This window comes from Hippopotamus amphibius, chromosome 17, assembly GCF_030028045.1.
Source record: "Hippopotamus amphibius kiboko isolate mHipAmp2 chromosome 17, mHipAmp2.hap2, whole genome shotgun sequence".
NCBI lineage: Eukaryota > Metazoa > Chordata > Mammalia > Artiodactyla > Hippopotamidae > Hippopotamus > Hippopotamus amphibius.
The window spans coordinates 9,517,082-9,533,501 of NC_080202.1; the positions used below are offsets into that span (position 1 = coordinate 9,517,082).

The following is a 16,420-nucleotide window of genomic DNA, read 5'->3' on the forward strand; positions in this document are numbered from 1 at the left end:
ACCAATTCAGCTAGCACACGGAGGACCTAGGGCTGGGTATGTCATTGTGGAAGGGCTGGCCTATATGGCCAGGTAGGCCTGAAGCAGGTGTTTAATCCTGGACATGAAAGCGAGCTCAAAATCCTAGATTTTGTAGTGCCTCAACCCTCCTGCTGCTTCTGACCCCAAATCAGGACGGAGGAGGCAGGCCACAGTGGCTGTCCCCCATCCTGACAACCAGGCTAAAACCACACAGCACCTTGGTTAGTAGAATCTTTTTTATTCAGAAAAAAACCCAAAAAACAAAGTTTTCCAACCACACACAGGAGGGGTATGGGTTGGGGGGAGGGTGTCTGTCCATCCAGCCCGGGCCCCCAGCCCATGTGGTTTTGGCAGCAATAAGGGGTATAGGGTAATGGCCCAAAAAATAAAAATGGTGTATGTGTGTGTGTGGGAAGGAGAGGGGTGCAAAAGCAGTGGGGAGTGGTGGGGGGAGGAACAGACGAGGTCAGTACTGGGAACGCCGCAGGTGGGAGGCCATTTCATAACATTTCTTGTTGATCATACCACCGTGGACACCTTCTTTGCCCATCAGCAGGACTAGCGCTGGAGGAAAGAGAAAGGAGGCTAGGACCCAGGTGTCACAACCCCACCCCCTGCCAGCTGTTCAGCAGCTGTCCAGCCCTGGGGGCTGTAACCCAACCTCATCTCTCCCAACCCCCCACACACAGGCAGGCTGTCAGTCACCCTGAAACAATAGGGCTTTTCAAAAGGCGAAAATCAAGCTTAAAGGCTGGAAAGGAACACAGTAAAATTTAGGGGTCAAAGGCTGCAGGAACTGTTGACTCATGTGTTCAGGCTAGAAAAGGCTGTGGATGAGCCTGCCTCCTCCAAGTTTTAAGAAAAGAGCTAAGTGCTGACTTATGACCAACAGTCTACCTCCTGCAAGAAAATAAGGAGTTTCTCATCTGAGAAGACTCAAGGCAAGAAGGAACTTAAGAGGTAATACAGTTCAACTTCTTTATATTGTAAGATGAGGAACTGAGACAGAACTGGAGGGACAATCCAATGTCTCAGCATCCAGCAGGCTGGGAGTAGAAACCTGGTCGGGATCCCTTCATACTGGGTGATCCACATAGAAGAACCCGTGAGACTAAAAGAAGGAGGTACATTAGGGATTTTGGAGCTAGAGAAAAGGCAAGACTCAAACTCACTCTTGGCAGTCATGGTGACAGTGATATTGAAGGTGGGGGCTCCGCCAGTGCTCTTGGTACGAAGATCCATGGTAAATTCCCCGTCCTGCAGCAGTGAGTCCCGGATCACAGAACATTTCTGGCCCCCAAGCGTTAGCCCGTTCACGAAAAAACTTGACCGGTCTTTGCCAACCAGGACACCAACCTCAGCTGGCTGGAAGGGGAACCAAAGCACCCATCGAGTTAGCCAGATACACCAAGGTTCCCACCTTGTTCTCCAAGGACCCACCTGCCTTCCATTTCTCCGGGAAGCTAAACCCCCTGGGGGGAGAGATGTATGTTATGTGCTTTGTATACACGCGCGAAAAGTTGAGAAACTCAGGACTGTTGGAACTTAGTGCATAAAAAGATCATGATCTTCAAACCTAGAGAATGGTAATAGGAAGGAACAACATATTCCTCTGAAGACTTAGATGTCGTTTAATAGGGAAAGCAAACCCAGGAAATAAAGGGGGCCAAAAACCAGTTAAGAGAATTGAGTGGAATGGAATGGGGAGCCTTTGGATGCTCAGAACGCTCCTTCAGGAAAAGCAGAAGCGAAGAGGGGAAGGGAGGGGGCGGGCGAAGCAGGAGAAGCAACTTTGCCCTTATTTGGTCAAAGGTTCTGCAGGAGTTGCTAGGGGCCCGGACGCCTGGGTCTCCAAGTAACCTAGAGTTTAGGTCCAGGTATCTATGCTCTAAGATGAGAAAGCACATGCCTGGGGGCTTTATGGGAAAGTTGAAAAACTTTTGGAGAGGGCCTGGGGCTAGCTAGACCCCGCAAGCCAGCTCTCAGGTCTCGATACCCCAGGGAACGTATCTCCCCCTCCCCCTTACACCCCAAATCCCCACATCCGGTCCCCTCCCGCCCGGAAATCCCCTTCCCCCCCTTTCGAACTTCCGCTCCCCCTCCCCACTTCCGGGCAGTGTGGACAGGGGAGGTGGTGATGGGGACAGCAGTAGTCATCCCTTATTCCTTCACTTACACTGTCCCGGAACTTCTCACAAAGTTCCCCTGCTCCAGACCCCGCCGGATGGCGGGAAGGGAGGGCGAGGGGACTTCCGGGATTGGTCTCACAGGAATGTTGAGTCCAACATGCCGACTTGGGGCGGGGGGGTTTCGTGTGGCGGCCTAGTCCTCTCTAACGGAGTTGGGAGGGGCAGAGAGCCCACGGAGGACGGGCGTGGGACCCAGGCCATGCCACTGGGGCTCCCTCCCGCATAAGGCGGAACAATGATGGAGGGGCCGCGAGCTGGCGGCCGGAAGTGGAGCTAGGGGTCCAGGGGTCCCCGAGTCCCTTCTCAATCACAATCCCGGGTTGAAATTGCGGCGCGTGCCCGACCCGCCCTGGAGGAGGCGGAAGTGGGCCGCCGCACCGGGCGGCGCGCCCCTCCCCGCCCTGTGCCCCGGATGTAACGCCCCGTCGCGGAAAGCGGGGCGGCGGGCGGGTTGGCCGCCGCCGCCCAGGGCGTAAGACTCAGGGGGCCACGGCGGGGCCCGCTCACGTGCAGCCTCCATTCGCGCCACTTCCAGGGCAAAGACCGGGTCACGGCCTTTCGCTGCCCTCCCCGGACCGCGCCCGCCCCCACCCAAGTCCCTCCCTCAGGGTCCAAGCCCAGCCAGTCCCCCGGACCGCGCAGGCCTCGCAGTACCGTGATGTTGACGAAGGTTTTCCCGGGGACGGCGGCCCAGACGGAGGGCGAGTCCTTATAGCCCACGATGGCCGCGTCCTGACAGGTCCCGTCCGCCATGAGGTTGTCGATGTAGGCGTTCCACCCGGCCATTGCGCTGCTACTGGGGCTGCTTTCGGGGCTGCTGCTGGGGCCGCGGGCTGGGCTCGGGCTGCCTCGGGCTGGCGGGCGGGGGAAGGCGGAGAGCTCGGGGCACGCGCTGCCGTCCGGACCGCGGCTCTGCTAGCTGTGCAGCAGCCCTCGCACCGCCACTTCCTGCTCCTCCCCACCCCCCTAGATTTTTATTTGCAAAGGGCGGTGGAGGCGGGGCCTGCTCCCCATTCCCTCCCTCCCTCGGCTCGCCTTCCCAGATACCGAACTTTACGAATGCAATTTAAAAAATCCCTCCCCCTATTGCAAAATTTGCAGAGTTCGATGGAAAGAGACGCAGATAGGATGGGGGGCGGGGGGGTGGGTTGGGGTTAGGGCTCGCCCCACTCGGCATAGAATATCAGTGAGACTTTGGTGTAGGGAAAGGAAGTGAGCCAGAGGAAGGAAGGAAAGTGAAAAGAGAAAGAATTAGCAAACTGCAAATTTAGCAAATCAAAGAGGCTTCGGGTAACTCAGGGTTAAAGAGAACGGCTCCCCCTTCCCCCACCTCTGCCGGGCGGGGTCGAGGGGGGAGGAACGGCTGGCAGCGGCGGCGGCGGCGCGTGCGCCCGCGCCTGCGCCGGGAGGGAAAGCGCGTGGGGCGGTTGGGGCCGGCGGCCGGCTTCGCGGGCGCACGCTGGGGCGCTCCGGGCCGGACGGATTTGGGCCCCCTGCGAAGGAAGGCGGGCCGCGGACGTGTCTCCTGCCGGGCGGAAGGGGCGGGGGCGAGGCGTGCGCTTTGCCGCTTCTGCACTCTTGATTTTTTTTTCATTCTACAAATAAGGGAGTAAAGGGAAATTTGACAGAATAGCCCGGCCGTTTTCGGAGTTGAAGGCATCCCCCAGGAACACTTCTGTCCCCAGCACCTGCCCGGGCGGCACAGGTTGCACTCGCTGGAGCCCACCTCGACTCCAGGGGATTATCCCTCGCGCTGGATCCACTCCAGCCTCAGGCCTCACCCCCACGGCCCAGCCCCGCCCGTCCCCCGGTCAGCAGTTTGGGTCACCGGCCGTGCCCCTCGGCCCGTGTCTGCAGAGGTCACTGAGCGCCCGTGGGGAGAGACGGGCGGGCCTATTTTTCAAGGCGGAAGAATACTAATTGGTTTCAAGATAGCAACTTTCTCAAGTAGAGGAAAGTCCCTTCTACTTTGGCCCATTAGATTTTTTTCTTCTTTTTCAGTAAAACTTATGCTAAGGCCTTGCGTGCAATTAGTTCGCCCGCTGCCCACACGGGAGCGGGTGGGGCACGACCCGGCGGCCGGCTTAGGTGAACGAGCCCCCCCGGCCGCCCGAGCCGCGGGGCTTGGCCGCTTCCGGTCCCTCGGGGGAGGGGCGTCCCCCGGACGCCGAGGGGCTCCGCGCCTCTCCGGTCTTCCCCGCCGGCTGCGGAGCCCTCGTGGCCACTGCGAGCCCCAGGGGCATCCGACGCCCCCCGAACCTGTGTTCCTCGACAGCCGCCGTGGCTGAGTCACCGGCCGGCTCGGGCGGGGCCGCCTGCGGGCACGTGGCGGCGCTCCCCGCCCGCCATCTCCTAACCTCCGGCCTGCCGCACCCCCTACCCCAGGGTGGAAATCTCCCGGGAGGGGGCGGCCAGAGATAAGGGGGGAAGGGCGAGATGGAAGACGGGGCGGTAGGGATCCTGGAGTGGGGGCTGGGAGACAGACAACCGCGGGGCAGGCAGGGCGGGGAGGGGAGCTCGGGAGAGGGCCCGGGGGTGAGTCACCGGGCGCCGGCCGCCGCAGCGCCGGCGGGAAGGGCCTCCTGGTCGGGGGCGACGAGCCGAGAAGCCGGTGACCCTCGCCAGCCGGCCCGAGCCCAGGCATGCGCTCCGCTCCCGGCCGGGGCTGCAGCCAGAGTCGGAGCGGACCTCACTCCCGCCAGACCTGCCGAGGCGGAGAGAGTCACCGAGCGCAGAGACCCGCGTCCCTGCCATGCCGCCAGCCGACCACCCGACGGGCCCCCGGCGGTCAGACGCTCGCAAAGGCCCACCCCCTTCATTCCGTCCATTCATTTTTTTTCTCCACTTTTGATTCAGCATCATTCATTGACCGGCTGGGTTCACGCCCTGAGGCGCCCGCGGTCGGCGGGGAAAGGGCTCCTGACTGACAGTCTCCACGCTGGGCGATAAGTGCTGTCCCAGCGGTATCAGCAGGGCGCCGCGCCAACTCTGAGGGCTGTCTAAATTCGTCGGCCTGCCCCCTCCCCCACTCCCCTTGCTGGCCCGGAGAGGGTAGGATGGGGTGGAGCCGAGAGAGGCCGCAATGAGGACCCTGAGAGGTGAGACCCTCTCGCCTTCTAAACGGGAAGTTCAATTTTAGAGTTCAGAGCTTGCCCAGAACCCCCTGCCCCTGCCCCCATTGAGGACAGAGGCAGTCTCCCGCCCAGCAAGTGAGCTGAGCATATGTGGATGTCACTCCTGCAGCCCCTCTTCCAGGCCCCCTCCCCAGCCCTGCAGGGCTCAGGTTACCCCTGGCCTTTCCTAAAGGGCACTAGTTCCTCTTTAACCTTTGCAAAAGAGGAATATAATCCTGGGGAGGGGAGAGACCCCCTATTCTGAAGCCCCTCCCCTGTTTCTCCCCAGGAGTGGAATTAAAAATAAGGACTTTTACTGGGGAACAGAGAGAAAGGAGCGAGGGGTTAGTCATCGACCTTTTGGGAAGGGGGCAGGTGCCTAGGGCCAAAGGCTTCTGCTTCAGTCTGTAGTGGGCACTTGGCTGCCAGCCCGGCTGGAGGGGGAGGATGGAGGGGGGAGAGGCGGGGCTGGCTGGGGTACAGGGTGGCTCGAGGATAAATGCCCAGCGTGAGAGGGGGTGAGCTGACACTGTCCCAGCTGCCACCTCGACTCGGAGCCCAGCGAAGACATCCCAGGTCTGGTGAATCTTTCAGCCCCAGGAGATAAGGGTGGTAAAGGGTGAGGGTGGTGCTGGCTTGGAGAAGGTGGGGGAAATGTTAACTTTCTTTTTCCTCCTGGTACTGGGGGTGCTTGAGAAGCCTGGAGGGGTTGGAGCAAGCAGGATGGGGGTGCCCAAGGACAGGAAAACAAGACTGTGAAGAGAGGCAGGCAGAGACTGGAGAAGGGTTGTTGAGGTGGAGCCAGATGGGGGAATTTGGGCCCCTGAGGGTTTGGAGAAGGCTGAGGAGCAGGAAGATGACATAGAATAACAGGAGAGGATTTGAGAGCTAGGAAGCCATGGAGAACAGAATACTTGGCCAGAGAGTGGAGGGAGAAGACATAAGTGCAGCTTTGCAGGAGATGAGGTTCAGCAAGTGGTGGAGTTTTAAAAGAGGCCCCCAGCTTCTTAAGATGGGAGAGTGGAATAGGAGCTGTTCTGAGTGGGGGAGGGGGCTGTGTCTGCCACTTTGGTCTGTGACCTTTTTCTGGGATATTTTTAGCTCCAGCACCTGCCTTCTTGGGGTGGGGAAGACTCTTAAAGGGCAAGGGATTTCGGGTTCCTTAAGGGATCAACTGTCCACGCTCACTCACACCTCTCGCCCTGCAGCCATGGCCATGCAGAAAATCTTCGCCCGGGAAATCCTGGACTCCAGGGGCAACCCCACAGTGGAGGTGGACCTGCACACCGCCAAGGGTAACACAGGCCCATTGCATTGGTTGACTTGGGAAGACCCCAGCTCCATCTGTCTTTGCCCCCCAACTCTGTGCCACATCCACTCTTTTCTCTGGGCTCCCCTTCCCCAGTCTTCTTCCCAGGCCTCGCTCTTCCAGCCTGGCTCCCAGCAGGCAGCGGCACAAGTCTCTCTACACTGCCTCCTGCCCCTGGGCTCAGAGAGGAGACCTCAGCCCTTTAGGGGTGAATGGGACTCTCTGTGATCTTCCAATTCCTCCCACCCCAGGCCGATTCCGAGCAGCTGTGCCCAGTGGAGCTTCCACAGGAATCTATGAAGCTCTGGAACTAAGAGATGGAGACAAATCTCGCTACCTGGGGAAAGGTGAGGAAAGACCAAGGCTGGGGGAGCCATATGTGGGGGTGGTTTCAGGACATGGCTTGCCATGTCTGTATAGGGTAGAGGATGGGAACCCAAAGCTCTTGAGGAGCTGGGGGCCACAGGAAGAGACCTGATTGAATAGGAGATCTGAACCCCCTGCTTCGGCCTCTCTAGGGGTCCTGAAGGCTGTGGAACACATCAACAAGACTCTAGGCCCCGCGCTGCTAGAAAAGGCAAGTGGAGGATTCGCCTTCCCCCTCACCTGTTACCTCATCCCAAGCAGCTCAGGCTTGGCCAGCCATCCCATCTGCCCCAAATACCTACACTTCTCTTTCCTCCAGCACATGCCTTGACTCCTGCGAAATCTAACCTCTGCTCTTCCCTCCTCAAACCTGCCCTTCCAGAAACTAAGCGTGGTGGATCAAGAAAAAGTTGACAAATTTATGATTGAGCTAGATGGGACAGAGAATAAGTGTGAGTGAGGGGCAGGGACAGGGGACAGGATGGGCTGCGGGAGGGACCATGAACTGAGGTCTGGTCAGGATCATTTCTGTGTCCCACATTTTGGGGCACACCGTAACTGGCTGGATTTGCCGTCATCCCACAGGCATTTCCTGATGCCTGCCTTCTGCCAGGCTGGGGCTGGGCTGTGGGCACAGATGTGAAGCTGACACATTCCCCTGGAGTGGGGCCTCCCAGAGCACCTCAGGCTGTTGGGGAGAGATCTGTTACCAAACTCGGGGCCCAGTGGTTTGGAGTTTTGGATTCTCTTTGGGGTGACCAGAGGGGATGTTCTAGGAGCTGACCATAAACCCTGAGGAGGAGCTCTCACACTTTTTTTGTACTTGCTTCCTCCAGCCAAGTTTGGGGCCAATGCCATCCTGGGCGTGTCCCTGGCCGTGTGCAAGGCCGGAGCAGCTGAGAAGGGGGTTCCGCTCTACCGACACATTGCAGATCTTGCCGGGAACCCAGAGCTGATCCTCCCAGTCCCTGTGAGTGCAGCTGCCCTGCCACAGCCCACAGTGACCCCACCCTGCAAGGAGGGCATAAGCAGCCCCTAGAAAGTCCACCTTCCAGACCCAGCTCCAGAGAAATGGTTTCCTGACATGGAACCTCTCCTGCTGTGCTCCAGCCCTCCCTCTCTCCCACAGTCCAAACCTTCCCTTCAACCTCCCTCTACTTGTAACCTGGTTCCTTCACATTCCAGTCCCAGGCTCAGGAACTCCAGTTTCTCATTCTGCACTGTGCCCCAACCCCAAATCACAGTGAGAGCTTCTTCATGGCAAAGATCTTGGCATTTTATTTTTGTATCTTCTTTAATACTTACTAAACCAAATTTGCTCTTTATGGAAACCCTTTGAATTTAATCTCAATAATAATGTTACCATGTATTGTTACTTACTAGGCAGATTGTATAAGAGCATGAGCTTTGGAGACAAGCTGCTGGGTTCAAATCCTGGTTTTGTCCCTTTACTGGTTGTGTGATTTTAGGCAAATTTATTTAACCTCTCTATGCCTCAGTTTCCTTATCTGTAAAGTGAGGAGTAATAAAATGTACCCAGTTATAGGGTAGTTTTGAGAATGAAGTGAGCCAATAAAATATATAAAGCTCTAAGAGCAGTGCCTGGCCTGTAGTAAGTGCCATGTCAGTGCTAGCTGCTGCACCAGGCACTTGCTAGAAACTTTACATCCAGTTTCGCTAATTTTCCATATAAGATCCTTCAGGTAATCAGGTGGTATCCCCATTTTATGGAAATGAGAAAAGAGGCTCTGAGGAGTAAAATTATTCATCCTAGACCACTCAGTAAGTAGGGGACCCAGGATTCCACGTCGACCCCCGCATCGCTTCTTGATCCCTTGCACCTGGCCCAGGTCTAAGCACCCTCTCCCCCTCTCAGGCCTTCAATGTGATCAACGGGGGCTCCCATGCCGGAAACAAGCTGGCCATGCAGGAGTTCATGATCCTGCCCGTGGGAGCCAGCTCCTTCAGGGAAGCCATGCGCATCGGTGCCGAGGTCTACCACCACCTCAAGGGGGTCATCAAGGCCAAGTATGGGAAGGACGCCACCAATGTGGGTGATGAGGGCGGCTTTGCACCCAACATCCTGGAGAACAATGAAGGTCAGTGTGAGCACTCGGAGGGGCAGAACCCCTCGGTCTCCATGGAGACAGGGTGCACTGGAGCCTCAAGTCCTCTCTTGCTCTCTCCCAGCCCTGGAGCTGCTGAAGACAGCCATCCAGGAGGCTGGTTACCCCGACAAGGTGGTGATTGGCATGGACGTGGCAGCATCCGAGTTCTATCGCAATGGGAAGTATGATCTCGACTTCAAGTCACCCGATGACCCCGCACGGCACATCAGCGGGGAGAAGCTGGGGGAGCTGTACAAGAGCTTCATCCAGCACTATCCTGGTGAGACCCCGGGTATCCCATGGCTCCTGCTTAAGTCTCCAGCACCTGCCCCACGCACTGGCCTCGGCACCTCCACTGCCACCCACTCGGTCCTTCTGATCCTTAGCCCCATTGCAATCTCCACCCAAACTCTTCTGACCTGTCACCCCTCCGTGAGGCCCTTCTGACCTTTAACTCGACTCTGCTCCCCTCCCCCACCAGTGGTCTCCATCGAGGACCCTTTTGACCAGGATGACTGGGCTACCTGGACCTCATTCCTCTCGGGGGTCAACATTCAGATCGTGGGGGATGACCTCACAGTCACCAACCCCAAGAGGATTGCCCAGGCCGTTGAGAAGAAGGCCTGCAACTGCCTGCTGCTGAAGGTCAACCAGATTGGCTCAGTGACCGAATCCATCAAGGCGTGAGTGCCTCCTGGCCCTGGGGCATCGTGGCCTGCCTGCCCCCAGCTCGACCCACTCTAGCTCCAGTCTTGCCCACTAACGCCAAGTCTGACTTCCCCTTGGCTCCTGACCCAGCACATCCACTCGACCTCAAGGCTTTGACTAACTCCTGACCTGACCCCAAGAACTTTGCCATTGTTACCCTGCCGGGCCTCTGCCCCACCCCCACCCCGTGCCATCCCCGTCTCCCAGATTCTGCTTCCCACCAGCGTCTCAGGAGCCCACGTTCAGGAATCTCCCCTTCTCTCCTGCTTCCCAAAGAACTTAGTCATTACCCTCCCCACAAATTGCCCACTCCCCAAAACAGAAGGGAAAAGCCCCACCCAGCCCCTGGCTTTCGCACTGAGGAGGTCCTGCCAGGCCTTATTGAGTGTCGTCTCCGCCCAGCTGCAAACTGGCTCAGTCTAACGGCTGGGGGGTGATGGTGAGCCACCGCTCCGGGGAGACCGAGGACACGTTCATCGCTGACCTGGTGGTGGGGCTCTGCACGGGACAGGTACTCGTGGCCCGCTCTGCCCAGTGTTTGACTAAGTTTTCTTGGGATCCCTGGCCTCCTGCCCTGGAGCAGAATGCCACCACAGGCTGCTCCCTCAGGGCCAGGCCCAGTCCCTCCTCTCTAGTCTCACACAACTCCTGGAATTCCTCTTCCCTCTTCAGATCAAGACTGGTGCCCCGTGCCGCTCAGAGCGTCTGGCCAAATACAACCAGCTCATGAGGTACAGTGGGAGCACTGGGCCTGGGTGTAAGGAACTGAGGGCTCTTGGGTTGGAATATCACAGCCCTGACTTTGTCTGCCTTCCAGGATTGAGGAGGCTCTCGGGGACAAGGCTGTTTTTGCTGGACGCAAGTTCCGTAACCCAAAGGCCAAGTAAGAAGCTGGAGGCCCCAGGAGCCAACAGGACAGATCTAGGCCTTCAAGCCCTTCCCCCTGAAATAAACACTGGTGCCAACCAAGGCAGTGGCCTGCTTGTTTGTGGGAGCGAGGGAGGAGATGCTGATCTCTGGGCTGGATGAGACAGGAGCTGGAGAGGTAGGGGCAGGAGGGGAAGATGGACGTGGAATCTGCTGGGACAAGGAGGAAGTAAGGGACTGGTCAGAGAGGAAGTTGGGCTGGATCTAGAACCACAAAGTTCACATTATGGAAAAAGCCTGGGGGAAGCAGGTGCATTATGTGAAATGAAGCTGAAGAGGAACTGACAAAACACTGAACCAGCTCCAGAGAAGGGGAGCAGGGTGGGGAGTCAAGGCCTGACATCACCATGAGGCGGAAGCTGGATCAGATCTGCCCATAAGTTGAAGTATACGGTCTGCAGAGGGCAGTGTTGAAATCTGAGTGCTCGACCTTAAGAAATCGAAGTGCTTGGTGAGGATGGGTGTGATAACCAGGGCAGCTACCATTGCCATGGAGCTTTGAGGATGTGGAACTATTCTAAATATTTGACATATACTGACCTGTGTAATCTTTGAAACAGTCCAATCAGTTACCATTATTATCCCCATTTTACTGGTGAGGAAACTGAGGCACGAAAAGGTAAAATACTTTAACCAAGGTAAGAGTAAGTGCCAGAGCCAGGATCCAAAGCTTGGCCATATGGCTGTAGTGACTATGCTCTTAAAGTACCATCCCTCACAAATTTCTACAGAAGTGCCAATATTTGGCCATCTTTGGCCCACAAAAACAACTTTATGCTGTTCAACCTATAATTGTTGCTCTTCGTCTACAGGACTCACCTTTCTCTGTTGAAACAAACCAAGACATTGGGTCAGTGTTTATTGAATGTAAAGTAAACCCAGCCCCATGGGGAAGAAAATTCCAGGGAGAACAGAGAATAATACAGATTAAATACCCACCTGTGCATTCACATTTACACATACACACACACACACACATCCAAGTCCAACAGCGACAAATCAAACACCTGCTTCCCCCAGCCTGAGTGACAGCTGTTAGGAGGTGGTTCAGAGGTGGGGCTCCAGGATGGATTCTAATAGCAGCAGCCTCATCCCTCCCTGCCCCCTGCCCTGCCCCAGGGAGCTGGGGTGCCTAGGAGGTAGGTGGCAACTCCTCCCCGCTCTGCCGCAGACGCTTCTTGGCCCGGATCTCATTCATGGCCTCTTCAATGGAGCGTGTGTCCCTCTTGTTGGCCACAGGCACTGGGGGCAGAGGGGAGGGTGGGAGGGCCTTGGAGCCCTGTGCCTAGGCCTCCCCTCCCCTCCCCTCATCCTGTGCTCCTCTCCCCTCCCCTCCCAGCCCCCACTGTGGCCTCACCACAGCCGTAGGTCTTGTTGGCCTGTAGCATGTGGGCCGCATCCTTGGCCGCCCCCTTGCCAATGAGGTGGCTGTATTTGTCCTTGTAGTCGCTGGCCGGGCTCACCACCACGGGTCCCTGCTGGGCCGCCTCCTCCTCCTGCCGCTGGGCCAGCTCCTAGGGGTGCAGAGGTGGGGCACCAGAGTTCAGGGCCTGACCCCAACCCATCCCAGGTGGTGGGCTGCAGGGACCCAGGGACTGCCAGGCGTAATTCACCTTTAGCCTCCGTTTCTCCTCAGCCTTCTGGGGGTCCCACTCCTCGCCACGACGGTAGGAGTCCAGCTCTTCATCTGAGGGTGCAAACTCCTGGGAAAGAAGGAGATGATGGGCTCAAGGTTCCACATACATGTTTTATCTCATTCCTCTCCCCCAGGGCAGGGCACAGGCTAAAAAGGAGAGTGGAGACAGCGTAGAACTCAGGCCTTTACCGTTTGTTTTGTTTTGTTTTGTATTTTGGCCGCGCTGTGAGACATGCAGGATCAAACCCATGCCCCCTGCAGTGGAAGCTTGGAGTCCTAACCACTGGACCACCAGGAAATTCCCCCTTTTACCTTTTTGAAGATCATGACATAGCGACATTCATCGTCTTCCCCAAAGGAGAAGGATGTCAGGCCAGCCACTTCCACCACATCGTGTCTGGGAAGAGGGAGCAAAGGGGAAAGAGTGTGTAGAGCCACAAGGGGGCCCAGCACCCTCCTCTAGAGGGTTCTCCCCTCTGGCCCTTTCATGCCTCCTTGGCCACCCATTTCCTGCCTCCCCAGCCCAGAGACACTCACAGTATGCTCCTCTCTATCTTGTTCATCGGCTGAAACTTTTTCTTGATCTGCCCACTGTCTTGGATGAAATCTGACACCTCTTTCTCCATCTTGGTAGAGGGAGGGGAAGAAGGTATGAGATGCCACCCCAATATCCCTCTCCCCAGCTGGGCCAACAGGCCTTCACCTCCCACACCTTTCCCAGTCTCTGTACCACTGGCTTCCAGACTTCATGTCTCTCAAGACAGTTTCCAAACAAACTGAGTCCTCAACCTTTCAATTCTAACATACTGGAAGTCCTTCCTGAGGCTGCCTTTGATCTCTCCAGTTGTTCTCACCCTTTTACGAAACTCCACTTTCTGCTGTTTCTCTTGCTCCTGTAGTTTCTTCAGGCGGGCTGCCTGCTCTGGGGGTGAGAAATGGCAGCATGAGGCCAGGGGTGGAAGCATGGGTGGGGAGAGTTTGTAAGGCTTCAAAAGGGATCTCATGTCCACGGCGGGGGGCGGGGGGGTGGGGGCAGCGGGCGGGGATCAGGCTCAGAAGGTACAATTACTGTTTATCCACCAAGCATTTATTGATATTTACCCTATACCTGGCACTGTGCTAGGCCCTGAAGTACAAAGAGGATTAAGACATAGCTTTGCCCTTTAGCAGCTCACAGTTTAATAAGAGTAACAAAGATTAGAATCCTGCTCAACCCCATCTCCCAATCCTACTGGGAAACCAAGTAACAAACATTTATTTAATGCCGAAGACATACAAAGAACTATAAGGCACTTGGGGAGGTAATGAGAACAGACCCAGCCCTGGCCTCAAAGTTTATCATCTCATCATCTTCATAGGAAAGGGGAAATTATTTAACTTCCTATATTTTGTAACACCCCCACTTCTTACTTCGACAGCCGAGATGAAGCTGAAATGGCCAGTCTGACACTCTTCTCCTTTGAGAGTGTCAGTGTCTGAGGTGAGCTGTAAAGGGAACTCCCTACCCTTAGGTCTCACTGTCCCCCTCTTCTCTCTTCTGCCATTTCAAATTCTTTATATCCTTAAGGCCCACTTCTTCCACAGGATCAGAATCCCTTCAGATGCACTGAACTTCTTCCTATTTTCCTAATTACTTCATGTCTTTGCATATGTTGTTCCTGCTGCTTGAAATGCTCTTCCCCCTCTTGCAAACTTTGAGATCCACCATGAGTCAGAGTTACTCACTTCTTCCTCTTGGGGCCCAAGCACATTTGGTTGAGACACCCACTTCAGCACGTGCTGAGAACTAACAGTGTAACTCGTCTTCCCTACCCCACTGACCTCCTAGAAGCCATGGACCCTGTTCATCTACCCAGTCACTGTCTGTGGCCCCCGGGCCCCCACAGCTCAGGAGCTCTCCTCTCTCCGACCTCAAGGGCTCTGACCATCAGTGCACCCCCATCTTGGTCACTGACTGTTCTCTAACTGGCTTGTGAGCCTTCTGTCTGCATATGAGGAGGTGGCATAAGATTATGGTTAAGAACACAGCCTTAAAAGTCACACCTGGGTTTGAAACCCGCTTCTCAGTAACCGTGTAACCGCAGACAAGTGATTAAACTCTGAACTTCAGCTTCCTAGTCTGCCAACAGCAGCTGATGAACCCACCTAGTCAGTCACGGTGAGCATTGAATAACTCCAGTTCCCAGGTCCCGTTATGCTCCCTCCTTCCTTAGAGCTTCCAAATCTCTGCCTGGAGCACTGTACTCCCCTCTCACTTACTGAATATCTGTTCTTCAGATCTCAGCTCACTGTAGACTCATAACAATTATTTTCGTTTCCGAGCACTTATAAAGTTGGTTGTTAAACTGCTGTATGATCATTTCATTCATGCGCATTTCATCGGTGCTCCAGACTGGGGGCTCCTTGAGGGCAACGCTGGCCCCTAGCAGCCATTCAGTAAATATGGATGTTAGTTCGATATTAAGCAGCACTTGAGCACTTTGAAGGCATCCAGCCTGCCCAGGCCTCCCTCGGACGGGTGGGGAGCCGGTATCCTCCCCAAGGCAGTCATTCTGTCAGACTCGTTCACACGCCGAAGAGCGAGCAGGAGAGGCCTGCGCCGCCCGGGGGCCGCGCCCTACGCTTGCAGCCCAACCTGAGCCGCCTGCTGGGAAGTTACTCGGAGAATACAGGCGGGGAGGCTACGGCTAATCAGACCGGGCAGGGGCATGCTCATCCCTCCAATGAACACTCGCGACCCGCCCAGGGAGCTCGCGAATTTAAGGGTAGAGACGAGAGAAAACTTAGCGAGCAGCAGAAGGGACTGAGTTAAATCAAGTAGGTGGGGCATAAGGGCGTCGAAAAGACCCAGCAGCCAATCAGAGGTGCTGAGGGTGGGGTGGGCTAGAGGAAGGTCGAACAAAACTTAATAGGTAGACCTTTAAGTTAAGGTGGCCAATAGGGGAGAAAGGACTGCGGATGGGCGTGTCCTGGACCCAATCAGAAGCGGACGAAGTGAAAGGACTCGAGGGCCGAGAGGCGGGAGGGGCCGAGCGGTCGAACACGCCCCCCTCCAATCCGAAGGCGGGCCGAGGAACACCAAGAGGTTGGGTGGGGTTGAAGGCAGCCTACCAATCAGAGCACGCCACCGGCGGACAGGCGGGCCAATCGGCGAATTGCAAGCAAGGACTGCGGAAGGCCAGGGTAGGAAGAGGCAGTGGGCTGGCGCTGGGTTCAGGTAGCCAATCATCGCCCGCTAACAACAGCGGGCGGGTCCGCAGCCCTTTTAGGGACGCTGGGGGTCTCGGAAGGGGCCCGTGAGGGGTCTTTCAAGGTTGAGAAGGCGGGGTCGTCCAAAGAGGGAGGAGTGAGGTCCTGAGAACCGGGCGAAGAAAGCCGGTTGCGAATATGGAATCCTCACCTCGGGCCTTGCGCCGAGTCTCCTGGTCACCGAGGCTGGGCGGCTTCTCCATGGAGCTCAGGATGGAGCCCAGTAGGTCCGCCATCTTGGGAGTGACTGAGAGGGGGCGGCGCGTCTTAAAGGGAAGGGCGAAATGCCTTTAAGGCCGGAAACACGTCGGAGGCGGAAAACCACGCACCCGCCCCGCCCCGGCGCGGCTCAGATCCCGGCCCGGCGCGCCTGCAGCCTCCCGGCGGCCGAGGCCCCGCCCCGCCCCCCCGCAGACAGAGGCCGGAGGCTGGCTGGTGCAGCGATGTTTAATGGCAATTCGTAGAAACCAAGCCCATGCACAAGTAGAAAGTGCTCGTGGAGCCGGCAGGAGGCCCCCGCCGCGCCAGGAACCACAAGCCCGGCCGTGCAGCCCTCCCTGCGGCGCCTTAAATAGATTCTTCACTATACTCTGTATGTTACATTATGTACAAGCCCCCTCCCCTCGGGGACGGGGCGGGACTCCGCAACGCGTTCCTATATACACCCCCCTTTGGCCCCGAGGTTGGTGGCCGGAGTCGGTCGGGGTGACGGGGGAAGACAGGGCCAGAAAGGGAGGAAACAGACGCAAACATGCGGAGTCGGGGTGGGGGCACGGTCAGCCCTGAAACACGAG

General features: G+C 56.8%; 3 protein-coding genes across 6 annotated transcripts; 1 reads left to right on the top strand and 2 right to left on the bottom strand.

Moving 5' to 3' along the window:
* Positions 1-239: 239 nt before the first annotated feature.
* Positions 240-3,191, bottom strand: PFN1 (profilin 1). The gene is made up of 3 exons (XM_057717034.1): positions 2,865-3,191; positions 1,194-1,386; positions 240-585 (listed from the first exon to the last, which is right to left on the bottom strand). Exons 1-3 carry the CDS (start codon positions 2,994-2,996, stop codon positions 488-490), a joined length of 423 nt encoding a protein of 140 aa, XP_057573017.1. The 5' UTR covers positions 2,997-3,191; the 3' UTR covers positions 240-487.
* Positions 3,192-5,158: 1,967 nt separating this feature from the next.
* ENO3 (enolase 3) lies at positions 5,159-10,843 on the top strand. 4 transcript variants are annotated; one of them, XM_057717031.1, is made up of 12 exons: positions 5,172-5,308; positions 6,532-6,618; positions 6,884-6,979; positions 7,151-7,209; positions 7,381-7,450; positions 7,835-7,968; positions 8,875-9,097; positions 9,189-9,386; positions 9,588-9,789; positions 10,217-10,325; positions 10,487-10,545; positions 10,632-10,783. In XM_057717031.1, the coding sequence occupies exons 1-12, from the start codon at positions 5,293-5,295 to the stop codon at positions 10,699-10,701; spliced, it is 1,323 nt and encodes a 440-aa protein (XP_057573014.1). In that variant the 5' UTR covers positions 5,172-5,292; the 3' UTR covers positions 10,702-10,783. The 4 variants fall into 4 exon arrangements, with proteins under 4 accessions (XP_057573012.1, XP_057573014.1, XP_057573015.1 ...); XM_057717032.1 differs by lacking the exon at positions 5,172-5,308 and adding an exon at positions 5,753-5,899; XM_057717029.1 differs by having other exon boundaries at positions 5,159-5,308; positions 10,487-10,843.
* Positions 10,844-11,587: 744 nt separating this feature from the next.
* SPAG7 (sperm associated antigen 7) lies at positions 11,588-16,392 on the bottom strand. The gene is made up of 7 exons (XM_057717033.1): positions 15,778-16,392; positions 13,232-13,299; positions 12,915-13,003; positions 12,690-12,774; positions 12,355-12,444; positions 12,099-12,255; positions 11,588-11,983 (listed from the first exon to the last, which is right to left on the bottom strand). Exons 1-7 carry the CDS (start codon positions 15,860-15,862, stop codon positions 11,874-11,876), a joined length of 684 nt encoding a protein of 227 aa, XP_057573016.1. The 5' UTR covers positions 15,863-16,392; the 3' UTR covers positions 11,588-11,873.
* Between the last annotated feature and the right edge of the window lie 28 nt (positions 16,393-16,420).